Here is a 22,892-nt window from a genome sequence, read left to right on the forward strand (position 1 = left end):
AGACTACAGAGCCCCAGGGGCGGGGATGGGGAGTCGGGGGGGAAGAGGGCCGGGGCTGAGCAGCCCTTGACTACCGCAGGGGCCCGCCGAGCTCGCCCAGGTCTTACCTGCTGGCTGAGGCGATGCACCCGGCTCCTGCCCACAGCCACAGCAGCGCCCCCAGAGCCAGCGCCTTCCCCACCGGAGAGCAGGTACCGCGGGCGGCCATCTTCGCCCCAGCGTCACTTCCGGGCCCGGGGTCAACAGGAGAGGTCATGTGATCGGGGGCGGCAGTGCTGGGGTCATGGAGGGAGCCTGTTTGGGGAGGAGAGAGTGACGGGGGGCGGGGCAGTGCGCTTGGGGGACCTGGGGGAGAACGAGGGGGCGGGGCAGTGCGCTTGGGGGGCCTGGGGGAGAACGAGGGGGCGGGGCAGTGCGCTTGGAGGGCCTGGGGGCGAACGAGGGGGCGGGGCGTGCGCTTGGGGGGGCCTGGGGGCGAGCGAGGGGGCGGGGCAGTGCGCTTGGGGGGGCCTGGGGGAGAACGAGGGGGCGGGGCAGTGCGCTTGGGGGGCCTGGGGGTGAGCGAGGGGGCGGGGCAGTGCGCTTGGGGGGCCTGGGGGTGAACGAGGGGGCGGGGCGTGCGCTTGGGGGGCCCGGAGGGGGAACGAGGGGTGGGGCAGTGGGCTTGGGGGAGAACGAGAGGGCGGGGCGTGCGCTTGGGGGTCTGGGGGTGAACGAGGGGGCGGGGCGTGCGCTTGGGGGGCCTGGGGGTGAACGAGGGGGTGGGGCAGTGCGCTTGGGGGGCCCGGAGGGGGAACGAGGGGGTGGTGCAGTGCGCTTGGGGGGCCCGGAGGGGGAACGAGGGGGCGGGGCGTGCGCTTGGGGGCCTGGGGGTGAACGAGGGGGCGGGGCAGTGCGCTTGGGGGGCCCGCAGGGGGAACGAGGGGGTGGGGCAGTGCACTTGGGATCCTGGGGGAGAACGAGGGGGCGGGGAGTGCGCTTGGGGGTCTGGGGGAGAACGAGGGGGCGGGGAGTGCGCTTGGGGGGCCTGGCGGTGAACGAGGGGGTGGGGCAGTGCGCTTGGGGGGCCCGGAGGGGGAACAAGGGGGTGGGGCAGTGCGCTTGGGGGCCTAGGGGAGAACGAGGGGGCGGGGAGTGCGCTTGGGGGGCCTGGGGGTGAACGATGGGTGCTTTGCATTTTTTTGAATTAGTAATTGGGTATCTAGCGCTAAACCTGAAAAGACTGCTATATGCACAAATAAGGGAGCAGGAAAACCACCTATTGTTGTTTTTAAAGGAATTTAAAAATTGCTCCTTCAGGAATTTTTTTTTTAATTCCTTTAAAATAATATATAAGGGTTTTTCTGCTCCTTTATTAAATTGTTGGATTTTTTATAATCTGTTTTAAATTGAAACTGACTGTAAACAAAATGGAACTAACTTCACTGATGTTGATTGTCCAAATGGAAAATAATACAAAAAACAAAGAGCATCAATAGTGAGAATCAAATTGAATGTTTACTTTTTTCACTTTTAGTAATCTAAAGCATTGCTAGTAATATTGGTAAAAATAGTTTACAACAATTATTTTAAAATTTAGAGTGACCCTTTAAAGAATAAGAGGGTCCTGTGGCACCTTTAAGACTAACAGAAGTATTGGGAGCATAAGCTTTCGTGGGTAAGAACCTCACTTGGCATCTGAAGAAGTGAGGTTCTTACCCACGAAAGCTTATGCTCCCAATACTTCTGTTAGTCTTAAAGGTGCCACAGGACCCTCTGTTGCTTTTTACAGATTCAGACTAACACGGCTACCCCTCTGATCCTTTAAAGAATAAAGTTAGGTGTTGTATTGCCGGCTCTGGAAAGTTGAAGTCTGTTATCCACACACCTGTACAAGGTAGCAGCTATGCAAGTTTCTCCATACCGACCCTAAGGAACAGTCTCTAGAGAGGGGAGTAGTGGGTGGGGAAGGATGAATATGTACAAAGAAAAAAATACAAGAAGCTTCAGATGATCTCAGTCTATGCAATACCATGATTGTGCCAGATGGTCATGTGCACAGTCATTTCTGCTTAATCGGATGTTACTTTATGTTCCTTGTTATGCTTTTACTTCCCCTTTTCCCAAGTTAATTGCTAGATGATAATGTAAACATGGAAATGCTATTGTAAACAGATGGAATCTGGACTGGCATCAAACTATTTTCAAACAAACAAAAACCCTGAGTCATCTTGTAGGGTTATTTCACTCATTGAATTACTTTAACTGGCCACTAGATGTCCTTTCAGCATCAAACCAAGTATTGAAGATCTGTTGCCCCGAGTAAAAGACTATGAAAGTTCAGATTGTCTCTTAAAAGTATTCATGGCCCAAACATCTTTTCTTGCAACTTAGATTTTTATTTTTTCTTTTGTGAGTTTAGTTCTCGTGGAAGGTGCCAGAATGATAGTCTTACGTGATGACAGGTTTCAGAGTGGTAGCCGTGTTAGTCTGTATCAGCAAAAACAATAAACAAAAAGCAATAAGCTTTTGTGGGCTATAACCCACTTCTTCAGATGCCTACTTTTTTTAATCCATGCATCTGATGAAGTGGGTTATAGCCCATGAAAGCTTATGCCCAAATAAATGTGTTCGTCTCTAAGGTGCCACAAGGACTCGTTGTTTTAGTCTTACATGAAACATTGCTTACAATGGTAGCTGCAATGGAAGTTTCCATACATCACCTCATTGATAAACCACTGTCCTGATGTAGAGATGCTACATCAATGGATGACTGGGAGCTGTTCATTCTTCATGGTCTTTGCAGTAGGCTCAGTCATTTGTTCCTCCCTGACTCCAAACAAGCCTGCTAATGGTGGTGATTTTTTGTGTGTGTGTGCGCACTAGAAACTAGATGGGGACCACCCGTTTATTTCATAGTCCACCAAACAGCTATTATTTCATTGTCAGTCCCTGCTGACCAGGGCCAAATGTGGACCTATGACCCAGAAGTGAAAGTCTGTGTCTCATTCAGTCTCTTGAGCAGCCAGACCCTTAAATAACTTTTAAAACCATATCTACAATTAAGGTTTCATCTTACCACTAAGCAGAACTGGCTTGTGTATGTTGAGTGTGCCACATCATAGTCTCATACCGGCATATTTACTGTGATAAATCTTACTGCAACTTCTGGACAGAGTGCATTATCTTGCTCTAAATAGGCTATCCCCAGTGGGTACAGCTCCTCTCATCAGTATTTGTTTTTACTGAGCTATGGTGTTTTTTTCTTTCATGTTCCATTCTCTTTTCATAGATACCTTTATACCCAGTCAGGAGAGTTTCAGCTGCTGAGATGGGGGCGGTAAGATTAAGGCCCTTGTTACTGGGAAGCAATTGGGAGAACTGGCAGATGGGTATGGTCTCAAGAGCTTCTCATTGCAAGGTAAAGTAGGGACATGTGTCAAGATAGGAAGGTGCTCCGTAAGCCCCCAGTGTGTAAGAGGTTACAAGGAGAACCCAGGTTCTGTGCCTATTACATGGGTGATCTGGGAGGAGCTATAGAAGTACAGAGGAAGCAGCTGCAGTAGTGGTGACCTGGGGGCAAGGTATGTCCTCTCCCTACCTAGCTTGCTGAAAGCTGGAAAGGCCACTGGTAGCTGTGAAAGGGAGTTCTGATTTTCTTGTTTTTTTTTTGTTAATCAAGCCAGTCCCAATAAAAGGGTCCTGGACAGAACTTTAGTTCAGGGCTTTATTTTATCTTCCCTGACCCTGACTGGTGTAAATGCCAATCATCTGACCGGTATTCGATCCAGGAAGTTTCTCACAGAAGTGAGAGTTCATAAGAGACTGTCTCAGGGCCTCCCAAAATAAGTTCTGATCTGCTACTAGGGACAGGTCGATACTTAAAACATGGTATTGATGCAGCTGTGCTGCTGTAGCGCTTAAGTGAAGACACTCCTATGCCAATGGGAGAGCGTTTCCCATCTGCGTAGTTAATCCACCTCCCAGAAAGGCGGTGGCTATGTTGACGGGAGAAGCTCTCCTGTCAACATAGCACTGTCTACGCGGGAGTGGTAGGGGTGTTAGGTCAGTATAACTACTTGCTCAGGGATGTGGATTTTTCACACCCAAAGCAATGTAGTTATACTGACCTAGGTCTGTAGTGTAGACCTGGCCTACGGGATCAGCACTTGCCTTTACTAAGGGTATGTCTTCACTAGCAATGTTAAAGTGCTGCCATAGCAGCACTTTAACGTGGGTTGTGTAGTCGCGGCACCAGCGCTGGGAGAGCTCTCTCTTGTGTAGTCACGGCACCAGCGCTGGGAGAGCTCTCTCTTGTGTAGTCACGGCACCAGCGCTGGGAGAGCTGTAAAAAAGCAACACCCACGAGGGAAGCGCGGCTGCCAGCGCTGGTGCACTGTCTACACTGCCACTTTACAACGCTGAAACTTGCGGCACTGGGGGGTGTTTTTTCACACCTCTGAACGAGAAAGTTGCAGCGCTGTAAAGTGGCAGTGTAGACAAGGTCTAAGGGTGTGGTCCTGTGAATGCTCTGCCTGTGGACCTCTGAAGCCAATGGGAGTCCTGAACATGGAGAATTTACAAGACTGGGCCCATACCTTATTGTGATGCATTCACAGTAGGCCTGGTCCATTTGAAATTAAAATTCAAAACTCCCATTAACTTCTGTGTGAGTTGTGTCTGACCCAATGTGGTTAAAACAACTTAAGTGTTCCCAAAGGAGTGGTTTAGCTGGTATTTGGAAGTTTTAACAACTTGATAGCACTTTAGGCTTTCACACTTTGGTTTTAGATGTTTCCAGAATTTCTGCTATTGTTGTTGTTAATTATGTTTATTAAGGTCGTGCCTAGACACCAACCAAGAAGGGAGCCCTATTGTACAAACACAGAGCTATTGACAATCCCTGCCCCAAAGAGTTTACAATCTAAATAGACAAGACCGACAAAAGGTAGGGGAAAGGTATATTACGTACAAGCAGAATTAACTCTGTTAGCCTGCAAATGGCATGTTCCACTATTTTTCTGTGGGCTGGTCAACACTACAAAGTTAGGTCGGCTTAACTCTATCGCTCAGGACTGTGAAAAAGTTCATGTCCTGTGTGATGTAATTAAGACGACCTAAGCCCCCCATGTAGACACCGCTATTGCTACTACTGCTGGAGCTGAACTAGGGTTGCCAGCCATCCGGTTTTCGACTGGAACGCCCGGTCGAAAAGGACCCTGGTGGCTCGGCTGCTAAAAGTGCGGTTGGCCACAGCGGCTGGTGCCGCGTGGCTCTTGGAAGCAGCCGGCATGTCCCTCTGGCTCCTAGGCGCAGGTGCGGCCAATGGGAGCTGCAGGGGATGGGGGCAGCGCACAGAGTCGCCTGGCTGCCCCTGCGCCTAGGAGTCAGAGGAACATGTCACTGCTTCCTGGAAGCTACCTGAGCTCGTACCCTGAATCCCCTCTCGCACCCCAACCTTCTGCACCAGCTCTGAGCCCCCTCCTGCACCAAAACTCCCTCCTGGAGCCTGCCCCCACACTCCCACCCATGCTCCAACCCTCTGCCCCAGCCCTGAGCCCCCCCTGAACTCCAAACCCCTCATCCCCAGATCCCACACCCCCAGCTGGAGCCCTTACCCCCCTGTACCCGAACCCCCTGCCCCACCTGGAGCCCCCTCCTGCACCCTGAAGCTGTCATTTCTGACCCCACCCCAGAGCCTGCACCTCCAGCCCAGAGCCCGTACCCCCTCCTACACCCCAACCTCCTGCCCGAGCCCGGAGCCCCTTCCCACACTCCAAACTCCTCGGCTCCAGCCCAGAGCCCTCTCCTGCATCCCTAACTCCTCATCTCTGCTCCACCCCAGGGCCCGCACCCCCAGCCAGAGCCCTCACTCCCTACCCCAGCCCAGTGAAAATGAGCAAGTGTGTGAGGTGGGGAAGAGTGACCTATGGAAGGAGGGGTGATGGAATGAGTGGGGGTGGGGCCTTGGAGAAGGAGTGGGGTGTCAGGAAAGGGGCGGGGCAAGGGTGTTCGGGTTTTCTGCAATCAGAAAGTTGGCAACCCTAAACTGAACCCATGGAAATTTTTAGGGGGAAAAAGCTAATGCAGACAGCCCCTAAATTAAAATACTCTATTCTGTTGGAGCTCCTTTCCACAAATATCTGGGATTTTACCTTATAATTTAGTTCACTTTGTAGGACAGAGCAAGCCCCTTTCCACACCACAACTTTTAAATACGTTTTTACAGTTACTGGCATGGTTGGCTCGAAATGTGTGGTATATCTGCATCCACCATAGTTAAATATTCAAAGTTTGTAACTGTGGCCAGCCAGAGTACTGGAATGTGATTGTCTTTGCTTAATTGGTTCAGAGCATTTTTTCCCCCTTTCAATATGGACAGGATTCCCTAACCATGCCTGTGTAACAGGTTTGGCTTGTCCCCCTTCCAGCTGTTTGTGCGACAGGACATCCTAGAGTGCCCTGTGGGTGCATGTCCTAGATGCACTCTTTCCCTTACTTTCCAAAATGCACTGATACAAATACAGGCCCTGATCCTGCACCGAGCTCTGGGCAGACCCCTAATGTCAATGGGGCCCTGCCCAGGTGCGAAGATCTGTCCAAGCAGCACTCACTGCAGGATTGGGGCTGTGGTTAGGCAGCAGTGCATGGTAGGTGAAAACACATAAATGTGGCTTTGATATCAGAAAAGCTCTGTGTGAACACAAACTGAACTCTGTTCAGGTGACTGGTGAATCTAACTTGTTACAATTCACTGCTAAAATATAGACCCCTTCCTTTCAGAGATAATGGTGACTGCTGTAGTATCTTACAAGTCCTGTTATGTTTAAATAAATGTATTGAACTAGATAGGATAAATATTAATGCAGTGAAATAATTGTGCACATTTTTGCTGTGGGTGTTGGAATCTCTTAGTAATTCTCTGCTTCTGGTCCTTTCACAAATGTGGGGGTTGGTGATTTCAGTTTGACGCAGAGTGTATGTCCCCTTATTTTGGGGGAATTGTCTTGCTATAAATTGGCTAAAAGTTGTCCATCTGTACGGTGACAGATACCTTCTTAAATGTATGTAATAATGGTATTCCCAATTTTATAACCCCTTATTTATTCAAGTAGCCGTTATTCATGTGAGTTCCATGGATTTTTGTATTTGTAAGCTTTTCTGGAATGGGCCCAATAACACTTAAAAACATAGTGATCTAAATCTCTTGCAAGTTTCCTGTGGTTAGAAAACAGAATTGTAAAATCAGATTAAGTGGCACAGTTGAGTCTGGTTAAGATGTGCACTGTTGCTAAGTGAAATTACTCCAAAACAAATCTTTTGTTTGTAGGGGCTGAGTGAATAGGCATGGTTTTCTGGAAGGTTCACAAAGCTGATATAATGCCCTGGACAATTATTTTGTCAATATTTCACTTTAAGAGGGATAGTTTGATTAAAGCTCACCTGCTCATGTGTCGAGTTTAGAAGAGATAAATGGTTGACAATTGATTTTGTTAGAAATCACTGGGTTAATTTCTAGCTGAATTTGCGGTAGTTAACTAGATAACATGAAACGGACATGCTTCAAATACCATTTTTTTCCTGCAGCCATTTGATCGCCCCACACCCTCACCCCCCATAGCCGCAACACAATCACAATAATGTGGAGCCTTATTTTTAAAAAATACTGTAAAAATGGTACTCCTGGAGTGATAAGAAATGGGGAAAGAGACCAAGGGAACAGAAACCTGTAGAAATAGGAGACAAGGGGGAGACTAGACCTGGAGAATTAATTGTAAGAAAGATTTGGGAGGAAGAGGGGCAAGGCTAGAGATTAGGGGTCAGAGGAAGGAGAGCTCTAAGGTTTACATAATGTATGCACAATCTTAGTGAGTGGTGACTGGTTTGGAAAATTGTCCCAGGCAAGTAGATTAAACTACCCATATCCACACCTGAAGCTGTACTTGGTGAGTGAGAAGAAATCCTGCCTTCAATTACACACGAACTAAAGGATGATTGCCCAGGTACAGTATCGAGGGGTGCACACAGCTCTTCAAAACCTGCTCTCTTTGCCCTACAATTTAGTGACGTTTTGCCCGTGCAGCTGGGGAGAGGCAGAGAGTGTGTTTCAAACTCTGCCTTCAGTGAGGTCCGTGCATAAATCTGTGCCATGCGCGTGGATTGCAAAGTGGACGTGCTTTTAGAGGGACTGGAGTATGCAAACTATGCTTTCAGTTGTAGCACTACAAATCTCGGTGGGGGGGGGGCAATAAATCCTGCCTTTAGGTGCAAATCAATGGGATTGCACCCCTGCAGCACGTGGCCGCTTTGCCCACCTTCCCAGGAGGCAGCGACAGCTGGAACGTGCAAAGCGAGGCTGCTCCAGCCGGTGGCGCGAGACCCTCTCTCTCAACAGCCGCCTTGCGGGCCTGCGCTTGCGCGGTCCCACACGCTCTCTCCCCGGCTTCTCCCTCCTCCCTGACGCTGCTCCTCGGAGGAGGGCGCATGCGCAGTGCCTTGGAGCTGTCAATTCCTCCTCCCCCCCGTGTGGTGTGGTGCTGCTGTTGCTGGCTCCCCTGGCCATTTTGCTGTGGAGGGAGAAATGAGGCAGCAGCAGAAGCTGCAGTGACCACCACAGAGCACGGGGGGAGAGAGACCCAGACCCAGGAGTTGGTTGGGGGGGTATTTTGTGCAGCCAAAGGAATTTTTGTGTGGGGGGAGGGGTGGTTGATTTTTTTTTGTGGGGAGGGGGGAAAAGAAGGGGCAAGAGTGACCCCACTGGTTAATTATCCCCCCACTCTCCAGTGCCACCCCCCCTCACCCTCTCCTCTTCGGATCTGTTGGAACCATGAGCTGGGGGACAGAGCTGTGGGTAAGTGTGGAGGGCAGAGACATTATGTTGCAATGTGTGTGTGTGTGTGTGTGCGCGGGGGGGGGGGGGCGTTCTGCCTGGCTGAGCAGCAGGGGGAGGGTTATTCTTCCTTTCCATATAGAGGAGGGTGGGTGTGACCCCTCTGCAGAGGCTAACCCTGCAGAGAAAATGTTTACAAAGTTCCAACATATTGCAAGAAAAGTATCCAAAATGCAGCGCCGCGGCCCAGCCCCCAGTTGTAATTTATTGCCATAACGGTTTGCGAGCCGCGGATATACACAGTGGCTCTGCACTGAGCCGTACAGCCACTGGAGCAGTCTCCGTGCAGCTGCTGTAAAAGACGATTGAATAATATTTTGATAAACTTGCACCTTTTATGAAGCAGCCCGTGGCTTCTTAGTAAATGTCTGCAGCCTATTTGCAAACTTGGGATCAGTACAACAGTGAAAGAAACACTGAAACCCAAGTGTAGTGTAACGATAGGTATCATTTGTACGGTTATTTTAACGCACATATTACGATTAAAAAAAAACCCTGTTTAGTAGATTTTTATAAAAGTCTTCAGTTTCTAAAAATGTTGTGAGAAAGATACGGGGAAATAACTAATAGAGTTGCCAGAATTTATTTTTCGTCCTGTTGTTGAAGAAAGTGATTGATTTTTTTTAAACACTAATCAAACAAAAACAAAGAAAAAGAAATGGAATTCTAAAGCTGAGAGAAATTGATTTCAAAACAGAGACTGGGATTTTTTCTTTTTCTTTTTTTCTTTTGTAAGGGCTTGGTGGAATGGTTCAGAAAGAAATTATATACAAGGGGTCCAATTTCAGGAGAAGGAGCTGCAGGGAAAAAAGCAGATGATAAAATTTTCTTTTGCTGTTATTGTTTTTGTTCAATACTTGGTGGAGGGACAATATTTTTGATTAGAAAAGATTTCTGGTGTGGGAAAATATGAAAAAATAAAAAAAATAAATAAAAACAGAGCATTTTGATTGTTTTTAAAGTGATCCTGGAAAGTGAGAGGGAAAAACATGTTTTGACTTATGTTGAAAGATTAAGATAAAATGTGGGACTATTAAACACAGTGAATGGTAGATTTTAAGAATGTGTTTGTTTTTTTTATTGGTGCCCTCATGCAAATGTAGGACAAGGGAAGGAATCCTAAGAGGTGAAAAAGAAAATACATACACATTAAACACAAGAAGGACATGATGCAGCCATGTTTGGCAGCATGATGGTGGAGCATGGAGCAATATGTAATAGCGGGTTTGGGATTGTGCACACATGTAATGAGTTAATGATAGGGTATTAAAACTCTTTGGGCAGAACTGTGTTTTGGGGTGAGAAGGAAATTGAGATTTGGTTGAGGAAGTCAGAAATTAGTGGTAGAGGATTGTGTGGGTTGCAAGGCGCTGTAGGGTTTCAGTCTTGCATGCAAATATTTAAGGATGCTAATCAGTGCAAGTAAAGATGTAAACATAACTAGTTCAATAAAGAAACAGTTTAGTAGATTAGGTATTTTAGATGTGCTAATTGTTATCCTTCACAGATACATTACTGGCCTGCTATGGCATACACTTGCCTAAGTATCCAGTCTTGCTGTGATATATTTATGTTCTAGTTAAACCTGTTTATGTCTAGACAGTAAACTATGAAGCAAATGCTTATTTAGAGGTTATTTTTAATATTAAAATAATTACAGATGATGCTATGTTGATTCATTATTATTTCAACAGCCCTACTGCATGGGAATATATACAGGAAAAGTCTGGAGTTTTTTTGTCTTTGATGATGATGATGATTTAAGGGGAGGAAAAAGACTAAAATAGTGGACATATGCTAAATGACCCAGTATAACACTTTTTAAATGAAAAAATAACATTCTGAAATGTCATATATCAAATACTGTTATTTTACTTTCTGAAAAATTAAAATCTGTGAAGATTAGTATACCAAGATGTTTTCACAAGAACAAGTGATCTGAGTAGTTTTTGTGTTACTTTATTTTCTAATTAAAAAAAAAAAGTTACCTTTTGCAGGTGTGCATATAATCTATCATCCCTACTCTAGGCTGCTGTAATGAAAAAGCTTTGGATAGGAGTTCTGATAAATATGAATGAATAAATTGTTGTATTTTCCATATAACTAATTTTTTTAAATTAATCTTGTGAGTGAAATCTTCATATAATTGACTTCAGTGGGGCTAAGATTTCACCCTTAGTATCTTACATGTACTTTGAGAATCGTGGCAGGATACTGGCAAAAGGATTGAGTATCTAAACTGCACAGAGCTAAATTCAGAATGTAATGGACAGTAGTAATTCAAAAGAACAGGAATTGGTCAGAATTGGCTTATTTTAAATTTATTTAACAGAGCTTCAAAAATTCATCAGTTTCAAACCTGTATTTAGTGCATGCCACTGACTTCAGTTGATGACAGTGCTGTTATTTTTGAAAAATTAAATTTCTGTGATTTTTAAATTGCAGTGTCTATTTTAAGAAGTCAGGTAATAATCACAAAAAATAGTAAATATGACGTGTCTATAGAATTCTGTGTGTATTGGTGTCATGAATTGATGAATCACAAGTGGGAATGAATGTTTTCCTGCAGAAGTTTAGAAACTTGAAATCCACTGAAAAATTAGTATTGCTGTACTTACATCTGAGTCTATCATGTGTACTGACCTAGCAGGGTGGGCATATGTTCACTCCTCAAAGTTAACAAAGGAGAGGTGAAATATAGCCTGCCTTTTAGCTGCTACAGAATATTAATCTATATGTTTATGTACAGTATCTGCTTGTTCCTGCAAAGAAGGCTGATTGTAAAGTACCATACTTCAGAAGAAATTTTCAAATGTCATTGGCGACTTCAAGTAGTATATTCCCAAGACACTTTTAGTCGTGTGCATTATATACAGAGTTCTTGCAATTCTGAGATTCTTATTGAGATTTTACTCATTCAAAACTCCCATTAACTTCAGTGTGAGTTTTGCCTGAGGATATGGTCTTGTTGAATTTAAATGTATGCTTAACTAACAGAACTCATTACAACTGTTAATGTGGCAATTATATTTAATATCAGGTTGGATGGTCAGGATAATGAGATTGTCTGGGACTCCCAGTCTAGCGAGGGACACACAGAGGAAGACCCAGAATATCTCCTGTAGAAGCTTGCTTGCATGGCGTTTCCGGTATGCAAGTATGCTACACAGCATAGCAGTGACTGCTTTGCAGAAGGTGCCTAACCCCTAAACATCCTCTGCTTGCTATTGTCTGTGGAGTACTGAAATGAGGTATCTTACAGCTAGAGAGGGAGTGGTGTGGGTCAAAGTCAAAGCTGAGATACTCCACAACTCATTATGTGGCCATAGAGATTAACAGTTACTTCCCCTGCACCCCCAGTTCTGTCCACCCTCCTCCCCCTGAGTAATTGTAGTTACTTCTGAGCTGTAGGCATTTGAGGATCGGTTATCTCTCTAAATATTCAGGTTTCTGTGATATTTATAGTTCCTAATGTTAATAAGTATGTGTTAGCAATGTCCTATTTGAAATTGACAACATTGACTAAGTGCTGATGTTAGGGTTGGGAAAGATAATATAACCAGCAAACAAGTATTTCAGTACAGTCCTGTTTCACAAAACTTTAGCTAACCATCTTTTGGCATGTTCCTGGGTCTGTAAAAATCCCATGGAATCACCTTCAATATTTTATTCTTCAAAATAAAGAGGACAAACATCTGTATTTGTGTGCCTGCATTTAAGTGTTCTGAATGGTATTTTAGCTTGAGGAATACTAGTAAACTTTAGTAAGCCCCCTAATTTTTTTCTTACTTTCAGGATTGGGCCCTTGTATAGCAAGCAGTCAGATTTACATAGCAAATTAAACTAAAACTAACCTCTGTACTCTAGTCTCTCTTGAATGGAAGGTGCAATGGCCACAAAATCAGTATATTGAAGGGAATGAAAAAGGACAGCTGTTTTTTAATGATAAGTTTTGGTAGAATCTGTAGTTTTGAGGTTGCCACATATAAATTGTGGTTAAGAAATGGTCTGTCTTGATTGCTGGGGAGAACCCCACTCTAGCTGTGCACTGTCACATATGTTACATGTGCAGTGATTAGATGTGGAAAGATTCATCTCATTATAGTAATGAATCTTGACCAGATGAGTAGCAGAGTTGGGGATGTTATGGTAACTTTATGCTGAATGTGAAAAATAGGTTAGCAGTTGGTCAAAGTTTTTCAAAGTTATTCACTTAAAATTTTCCCTTCCACTTGATTCTTTGTAGTGAACTGGATGTTTGTTAGTAGCTGCCCAGTAGCTGAATTACAGTACAAAGGGCTTGATCCTGCAACACTTAATCATGCAAATAGTCCCATTTACTGCAGTGAGACTATTCACGAGTTAAGTTTGTTGGATTGTGCCTAGCATTGTACCTAATATTTCTAACACCTAGGGACCCTTCACTATGAAAGTTGCTATTTAAATGTAAGAGCATTCTATTATATATAGTTAACATGACTTTAAAGTACAAATAGCTTCAAAGCTGTGGAAAGTGTTCAGAGGGCAGTTATTTTAACACTAATAATGAAATAATGGGTTTTTAGTTCACAATATTCTATGGTTTCCCATATACCATGTTCTAATCAGACATACACACCCTGTTAATTTAGACAAACGAATTACTGATGGAACACCGAGGACTTGAAGGTTACTTCCTAGCTGCAACTAATGCATCATTTCCTCTTCATTACTCATGGCCCTGTTTTGTCGACAGCACCCACATTTTAAAATAAGTCTTTAATATTGGTAGGTATTAAAAACTCCTGAACAGTATAGATTTACTTGAATATATTGTCATGAGTTATTTTTTAATGGGTTTTACAAATGGGGTACTTTACACTCTGAAATTGTCTTAAAATGAAATGCATATGTGTTTCTGACCTTGATGGTATTATGTAGTGTTATCATCTGGGCACTGAGTTCAGATGTGATGTTAAATGAAAGCTGTGCTCTTGTCAGCTTGCTTCCTCTAAGAGGATCTACAAAGTTGGATCTAAGGTTGATGTATAGATTCTCTTCCAAGCCCAGCACCTAGTTTATTCTATGCACTGCGTTTGAAATTGATATTGTAAAGCACAATCTTGGTTTCTGTGTTTTCCGCAATGTAAATGATTAATTCTTTGAATAGTTAAGTAGTGCACTCCTGTAGTTGGATACACTAATCCATTACTCTCCTTGAACTAAGAGAGAAGGAGACAGTTCTTGAGGCATAAGAATACTGAACTAGCAGGGTATATGCACTGAATCATGAGTTGATATATTATTGGGCATGAGCAAATGTAAGAGAACTCCCTTTACATATAGTGACAAGGGCCTGATCTTGCAAACACTTGCTACTGAGCATAATGCTTACTACCATGAGAATTTCCCACCAAATAGTAGTAAACACTATGCTAGGTAGTAAGTATTAGCACAAACTAGCTCTAAATTGTTATGAGCCACCTTATTTGAAGCTATTCTAACTTTTATATGGGTCTCAATTTTGCTCCCTTGACTACCTTCTCCTTATTTGTATTGAGTAATACCTTCCTCCAAGAGTAGCCTCATTAAAGTCCTGAAGAAAGTGGGTGAAATCCTGGCGCCACTGAAGTCAATGACAAAATTCCCATTGACTTAAATGGAGTCAAGATTTCACCCAGTAAGTCTACTCTTAGAGTAAGGCACTACTTAAACCAAGTAAGGAAGGGCGTGGAGAAGAATTTGGCCCATAATTAAATTGATCATATGTAGCAACAATGCCCTTCTTGTTTGCTCTCCATTTCCTTGTGAGATAGATGTATCAGATGGTGGAGATGAGCAACTTTTCTTTTCTCCCTGTGTGTATTTTTTTAAAGATACTATATTCAGTGGCAAAATACCACATACGTGGACAGTTTTGGGTGTGTAATGTCATGATCCTAACATCTTACTGTTTTCTCACTGGATCACATTCTGTTGATGTAGTGTGTGTGTGTGTATTTGTCTATATGCTGGGTGAAATATTGATTATAAAAATTATGAATCCTTTTGCAATATCTTCATTGCATTGTATATGTCTCTTTCTACTTGCCCAGTTATAATGGTGTTAGAGGCCAAAAAAGGCAAAGGACTAAACATATTTTTAAAAGCAGAGCTCCCATGGTCATCTTCTTTTAGACCATGTTAAAATAAGTTGCTTTTTAAAATTAAAAAAAATCAGTTTTGTGAAAAGTCTTGCACTGCCATCTGGAATTGTATGTCTATAAAAGAACCATGTTATGAGTATTAGTCCTCAGTATACTCTCCCATGGTTATTTTATAACTTGATCGGTAGAAAGACTCTCTCTGTACTGACTGTAAAAGGAATTGTTGGGCTCTTTGTGTGTGTGTTTAAAAATATCTGAGCAATTTCATCTACTGTTCTGCTTTTTGTCTTTAAGGAGAGAGGATTTATATGATGATGAGGTACTTTCATTGGCCTGTCCTCATATTTTCTACCTATTTGTTAAAGAACAGGGAGTTTACAGTTCTTTGGAATGAGTCAGGAATAGAGCACAATATATTTTTCCTTTTCATAGTCATAGAATCTTTCAACCGCTGAGTTAGATGCTGAAAATCTCTGCACCCTCCTAAGCAGCGAGGGCAATCAAACATGAGATGATGGTCTTTTGGAATTTTTAAAACACATTCATCTTATATTAATATTGTGAAACTTTCTTTTTAAGCTTTGTTGCATAATTCCTGCTCTGCATGAATAACTTTACTAAGAAAAGGAGCAGCTGTACATTTTGCAACTTGCTTTGCCTCATCCTATGCCATTCTGTCAGTGGCCATCCTCTTTATGAACCTTTGGCAAAACATTCTCCACTTGTTCAAAATACTACTCCATCAAATGGTTCCAAAAGCTAATTCATGGTTTATGTATTAAATCAATTATTAAATCTATTATCAATTACTTTACAATTCATACAAATATTTTAAAATAGATTTCCCCTTGTGCATAACAAGTGTTGCACCTCTGATGACATTTTCTCCCCAGAAACTTGTCTTTGTGTCTAACAAATATTTTTTACAGCAAACTAGTTAAACCAGCAGAAGCAAAAAATGCTGTGCGCTCTCGACATGTGCAGTGCTTCCTCCTCAGCTGGCAGTCTCAGCACTGAGATGCCCAAATGCCAAAGGTACTATATATTTTTCTTGAAGCAGCATGTAGCTCTGTGCTTTCCAAGCCGTCATGGTAGTGTCGACTGGGGATTAGGTTGCTGCTGGGCTGTTTGGGTAGCCTCATTTTCCTTGTCACTGACTTCTTTTGACTCAATTTATTCAGAAAGATTTGTTCTTGTGTATTCTTTTAAAAGGCTAGACAAGATTCTTTTCTAAAGATGTTTCTTGCTTCATGTAAGCCTTGTGCAAAATCTGGGCTCAGGTTCTCGATTCCTTGTGATATGGAACAACATAAATAAACTCTGATGGAACATTCCAAATTGACTGCCGCAAAAGACATTCATTTCCTAGAGAGGCTTGGTAGGGCAGCAGTGCTATTGCAAACTCATCTTTCTCGAGGCCATAGAAAAAAGATGAAGGGAAGCCAAAGGCTGTCCTCTAAACTCATATGCCACACCTATGCTCATATGCCACACCTATGGACTTCAGTGGGATCAATAAGTATAACTGATGGCACAATTTGGCCTGAAACAAAACCTTTTACCTGTTTGTTTTTGTTTTTTTTTGCTTTATAGAGGGAAGGCACAGGTTATAAAAACAGTGACCTTGGCATAGGTTCTCTCTCTGGAATTAATGAATGACTTGGACCATCAATTCATCTAGACAGCCAATAATCCCCAGGAAATACCCTGATGGATTATGGATTGTTCTTGCTTCAATAACAAACAGTTCTATTAACTACAGCTATGTTCTTGGGGTATGTTTATTCAGTCAGTAGGTAATTATTTTGTGGCAATGCTTTTTAGGTGCAAAGAAGTGAGGTTATGAAACATAATATATGAAAGAGCTCTCTTCAATATTCCTGTACTCTTTAGATATAGGGCCAAATTTTACTCTCACACTGTGCAACCACATAGCAGTCAAAGTGATTGCAAAGGTATATCTGAGAAAATCGCAGCCTATATTATAGGTGTGGTTTGTAGGCCTGCATGTTAATTTTGCTAGAAACTTCCCATAATACCCTCTTTTTAGTGGCATATGACTTTTACAGCCTGTAACAATTCAGGCTGAAATTTTCCATATTGTATGTCTGCCTGCGGCTTAATTCGTTTGGAAAATTTCAGCCAAAATGGTTCAGCCACTGCTGAGAACAAAGCTAGGGAAAAATGCATTGTTTTGCCCATATTAAATTATGCTGACCTTTGCTTTGAAAAGTTCTAGTGCCCCCTTTGGAGCAGAGACTTGAAATTTGATGGGGGAGGAAGGACAGGTGGCCTTTGTGCTAGGGATGCATTATGATACAGTCTTTAGTTAGATGATCACATACAACTTTTTTTTCCACAGGACCCTTGCCTCATTCAACACACAGGATGGACTTGCTTTGTAGATAATGAGGGTTGTGCAGTAAAAGAGGCTGTTGTCTATAGGACCCTAACTCATTTGTTGCAGAAGTTGGAAGCTGTGTAGTTAAGAGGGCAGGGGATTACAGAAAGAAAAAGGATGTCCTCAGGTTAAGGCAATTGAATGCTGCCCTGGAGAACTGGATCCTTCCACAGATTTCCCATGTAATGCTAAGTAAATTACTTCAACCAGACTTTTCACAGGTGGTCACTGTGTGTGTGACAACCCATCACAGTGTGTTCCCATTTTCTGGGAGTCCAACTTGATACTCTGGGGTCTGATTTGAAGAAGTGTTGAGCACACGCAGTTGCAACTGAAATCAATGGGAGCTGTGCTTTGAACATATAAATTACTTTATAATACTAAGTACTCTTTTAAAAAAAAAAAAAAAAAAAAAAAAAAAAAGGGTTCCGAGGTGTCTCAGATTGGGCACCCAAAATTAATGGTAATTTTTAACTTTAATCTCTCTATGCCTCAATTCCCCATCTGTAAAACACCATGGGAAGAGGCAGGGTGTGGGTGGGGTCTTGGGAGAAGGGGTGGAGTTTGGGCAGGGCCTGGTGCAGAGCCCCCGCCCGGCACTTTGAAAAGTTGGTGCCTGTGGCTTTAATCATAATGTTTAGGCACATGGGGGCAGAATTAATATTGCACAAGCAATCTTAATTCTGGAATTTTCTAACATTCAAGGGCTTGATTTTGCAACCTTTATTTTCTTTTCCCATAGGTTTTTGCATGTAATATTCATATATGGGTGATTTATTAGCTTGAATGTACACGTAGACCTCTGCAGTTATACTTTACTTCCTTATTCACTGTGGATGAATATTTGATCAAATCTGAAAACACGAGCTGTATCCAGAAGTGTGTGCACTGTTTTTTCTCAGTTTGCCATCTACCTATTTCATACCTAGAATTTTGTGACGCTTATCTAACAAAGTTTTAAAATAACAGATTAGATTTTTTTACTCGGTGAGTTAGATTAGCTCATAAATATTAAAAACATTAACTTCTGCTTTAATACATTTGTTGTATTTTAAAGAAACACCAGAAAAACCCACCAAATTGGCATGCAGCAGCAAGCAAATGAATGAGCATGCTTTTTTTTTTTTTAAACAAAAGTTAAATGAGCAAGGAGAAATATTTCTTGCCCACATGAGGGCTGTTGCTCTGTCACAGGCAAGGTTTATAAGAGCTGTGTTCATTAAGGAATGTGTAGCCAAGATTTTTCTTTGCTTCTGTAGCAAAAGTAAAACAGGCTGTATATAAAATGGCAGACATCAAACTACGTAAATGTCTGTTCAACCATACCAACCTTCCTCTTCTGGATGTAATACTCTATGTATAGTCAAGGAAGAAGCATAAAAGGAAAGGAGAAAGAGAGGGAAATCTGTGTGCATGTAGGCCAATATCCCTTATTTTCCTATAGCTTGTGTTAAAATTTGACAACACATATCGTTTGTGTGTTTCACAGAAGATAATCTCTGGCAAATGTTCTCACCTTGGTATATAACTGTAGTTAAAATTTTACTAATTCTTGTTTTCAGTTTTCTGGTGAAGATAAAGCTAAACAAAATTTTAATAACCTAGAAAAAATAATAAACACTAGTTTAGTTGCTTCTTTTCTGAAAGCTTCCATCATCATCAGGTCAGATGATCATGTCAGCTCTTCTCAGAGGAGAGCCTAGCCACACTGATCCAGTCATTCATCACCTGCAAGATAGATCAGTGCAGTGTACTCTACCTGGCAATAAAAGTAAAGGCTGCATGGAAGTGCTGGCAGGTGCAACAGCCTGTCTGTTATGCAATAAGAAAGCATATTACGTGAGCCCTATGTACACAATACTGGCTCCCTGTTTAAATTTGGATCCAGCTGAAGAGTCCAGATCCTTATTTTCAAATCCCTTGATGGGTTGGGATCTAGCTATTTAAAAAAAAAACACCAACTTTCTCTCCTTTCATGAACCACAATGCCAGCTATACTGTACAGGGATAATTTGGTTGGCAGAGAGGAAGATGAAACTCTCTGGTGTTGGGAGTGGGGCATTTCCAGTAATGGATCTGCAGCTATGAAACGCATACCCATGGGAGAGCCTGATGAGCCTCCAAACCTTTACAACGCAATGCATGACCTGTCATTTAGCAAAAGCCTTCCCTCACTCTAGTAGACAAGAGAACAGAAGAAAGGGCAAGCAAAGTTTCCAACAGAATAAACAACTAAAGACCTCCTGAGTAACATGGACTGGAACTACAGAATTGTTGGAACATGTTTAGCAATGTATTTAGTTCTGAACATGGCACACAAATGCCACTGTGATTGCCACTTTAGAAACCTGTTCATTGGTTCATACTATGTCTTTCTGACTAATGTAACATAGGCCCTCTCTGGACTGTTCTTTATGAGGTGAGATTTTTCAACTCGTTATTATACACTTCATCTGAGCTATGCAATGACCGGAAACAGCACAGTAGTCACCTTCTTAACTACTATTTGAAATCAATTAAATCAAAGGTCAAGACCTTCCCTTTCATGTGATTTTGTTGGGTTTTCATCCAGATTGGGTACAGAAATTTGTATTGGCTTGATGTAATATTGCTTTTTTGGTGGGTTTATGGAGTAGTCTTTGGTTAGGCATAAAGCCATCACCTGAGATGTTGACAGAGTAATGGGAATCCAAAGAAGAGATTTTTTGCATCCTCGGCTATTTAGCATAAGGTACAGAAGCAGAGAAAATCAAGAAGTGTATTTTAGAATTAGGGTCACAAAATGTAGTCCTCACCATTTTTCTGTGTTCAGAATGTGTAGGGAAGTTGCTGTCCTCGAAGCCTGCTGGTCAGTGGAGCAGTATTAATTTCTTTCTGGGGGCAAATCACTCATCTAACCTCCCAGCTGGGGATGGGATTTGATTCTTTAATCATGTTGGCTTCAGAGAAGGGGTTATATGAATCACTCTACCCTGAAGCTTCCTCAGGGTATTAGGGCTAAATTAAACAGTCTGGGCCTAATGTGTAAGCCGTAATAGACTTTGAGAGGCTCCCTCAGATAAGAGGAGTTTTAAAAATAATCAGAAAATCAAACCACAGATAAAAGAAAAAAGGCTGAAGGGCAGAATCATCCTTAACAGGCTGGGACTAATACATTTGCTTTCTGTGGGGCAATACTTTACATTCAGATTCTATTAGGGAGGAAAAAAAGAAATGCATGAACAGCATAGTTCCATTCCTGGCACTGCATTAAGAACATATTTTTTTCTATCCTTTGTATATACATTCCATATTTAATCCAAAAATTGATCACACAGGCTTACCACAGCACCCTTCTGTATATGCATACTGATAGTTACTTGATCTTTTACTAATTTCTTTAAAATCCTACCATTGTTGCAACAGGTTTGCTACATATGTGTAGAGTCCTGTAAATCCTATATTAAGTCCTGATAGTGCAAAGACTAACACATGTTCTTACCTTTATGCACTGTGAAGTGCATAAAGTTAAACACATAAGTAAGTAGTTTTTTTGGTTGTTTTTTGCAGGATTGAGACCTTATCGTCTGATCCAACTCTCATTGAAGTCAATGGAAAGACTCCCACTGACTTGGATGGGAACTGGAGCTGACCATTAGTGAGCAGTATTTTGTATATTAGGTGCTGAGATACAATGGTGATAGTGTTGTATAAATGCCTAGTTATGTTTGCTAGAGAATTGATGTTTGTGAATGTCATTTATATGCAATAATACAGTGAAAGGAATGGGGCTCCATGGCTTTACCTTGAACTTGCTGTATTACCTGGCGTGAGTCTCTTAAGCTCTTTGGGCCTAAGTTTGCCTGTTAGTTAAAGGGAGATAACAGTACTTCTCCACCTTTATAGAGCAGTTTGAGATCCTCTGCATAACAGAAACATAGCACTTTGCTACAAAAGTTAAAATGTTTAATGACTTATTAATTAGGTTATGAAGTTGCATTAAAGGACATGGGCAAGCATGATTATGAGGTATAGAGACATAGATTTTCTCCCACGAGTGCAATCTCCAGAAACACTTTGTTAACCCAGTCCAATACAACATTTCCTTGGTCCTACAGGCTCTGGAAGATTATGGATACTGGCTCTGTGGCACTGCCCTGGATACTTAGCCTGTGCCAGGTCAATTTATCCAGGTAAAATATCAGCCTGATGTGAAAACTGAAACAAAACCCATTCTCTGGGAGTGGGGTTTAGAGCTTCTGAAAATAAGCTGTTTACTTTCCCATGTCCTGTCTGAGAGCAGCAACAGTGTCAAGTGAGACTTTGGACCAGACGTAGAGGTTTCTAAAAAACTTTAAATCAAAATGCTGTTGTTGGGCATGGGGGGAAGTTTCACTATGACTGCTAGAGAGCACTAAGGAAATTCCTGCCCGCCGCCTCATTGTTGTGGGAGAGGAGGCTGGCCATTTAGGTCTGGGTAGATGAAATTCACTTTTCTCTCTTTCCCCCTTCATGTGTGTACACACCCATGTATTTATTTTCTTCCCTTGTTCAGTTTGGTTCATTGGTCCATTTATTTCCCTTGCCAGCAAAGAAGAGTATCTGATAAATTCAAACCAATGTACCCTTTCAAATTACTCGTGGATGATTCAGTTATTCATCTGGGAAATAGTCCACCCCATATTAAAACACCAAGGGATTTGTGGGGTATCCTGTGAAGCCTTGCTCAAGTTCCCTAACTGCAATATGTGGTGATCAATAACTCCCACCTAGTAATATGATGATGGAAGAGGATTTACTTCCTCTTCATAATAGGGAAGAGCTTCCTAAGGTAGAGGGCTCTTTAAGCTAGCAGACAATGGCATAACAAGATCTAATGGATGAAAGCGGAAATCAGGAAAGTTCAAACTGGAAATAAGGGACACATTTTTAGCAGTGAGGATAATCAACTGTTGGAACAGATTACCAGGGGTCACATGGAATATTTAAATCAAGATTGGATGATCTTCTAAAAGAGATGCTCTAGTTTCACTACAAGTTGTTGGGATCACTGGCCTGTGTAATAGAAGGTGTCAGACTGAATGGCTGTAATGGTCCCTTGGGTGTTAAAATCTGTGCGTCTTTTAAAAAAAAAATAAGGCTGCAAAATCCATGGAGGTCACTGAGTTTCTCTTAGTCAATAGCCTTTGAGGATTATTTCACCTGAATCTACTCTTTCTGATTTTTTTTGTTTTTTGTAAGACTGTTGCTGGTTATCTGCCTACAACAGTGAAACAGTTGTTTTGCATATGACAGGCTTCATGTACTACTTTATATGTTACTGAGATCTGGTTCTGCATAAGCATTTCTGAGAAACTTAGTCACTATGGTATTTCACTTCTTTTTTTTTTTTTTAAAGAGGCAAAAATCTCACTTCATCTAAGAATTACCCATTTAGTATAAGACTGGTGTGGCTGTCCTTGAGCAGCATGCAAGAAATAGATGATTTGTCATTTACTTCCAGTTTTGGGCAGTTAAT

General features: G+C 42.3%; 1 protein-coding gene across 1 annotated transcript in view; it reads left to right on the top strand.

Moving 5' to 3' along the window:
• The first annotated feature begins 8,735 nt into the window (after positions 1-8,735).
• FNBP1 (formin binding protein 1) overlaps positions 8,736-22,892 on the top strand; it is a 139,368-nt gene continuing 125,211 nt past the window's right edge. The window contains exon 1 of the mRNA XM_065419012.1: positions 8,736-8,830. Coding sequence (XP_065275084.1) covers positions 8,807-8,830 — 24 coding nt within the window. The 5' untranslated portion in view covers positions 8,736-8,806. The remainder of the gene's footprint in view (positions 8,831-22,892) is intronic.

This window comes from Emys orbicularis, chromosome 18 (assembly GCF_028017835.1).
Source record: "Emys orbicularis isolate rEmyOrb1 chromosome 18, rEmyOrb1.hap1, whole genome shotgun sequence".
Classification (NCBI taxonomy): Eukaryota; Metazoa; Chordata; order Testudines; family Emydidae; genus Emys; species Emys orbicularis.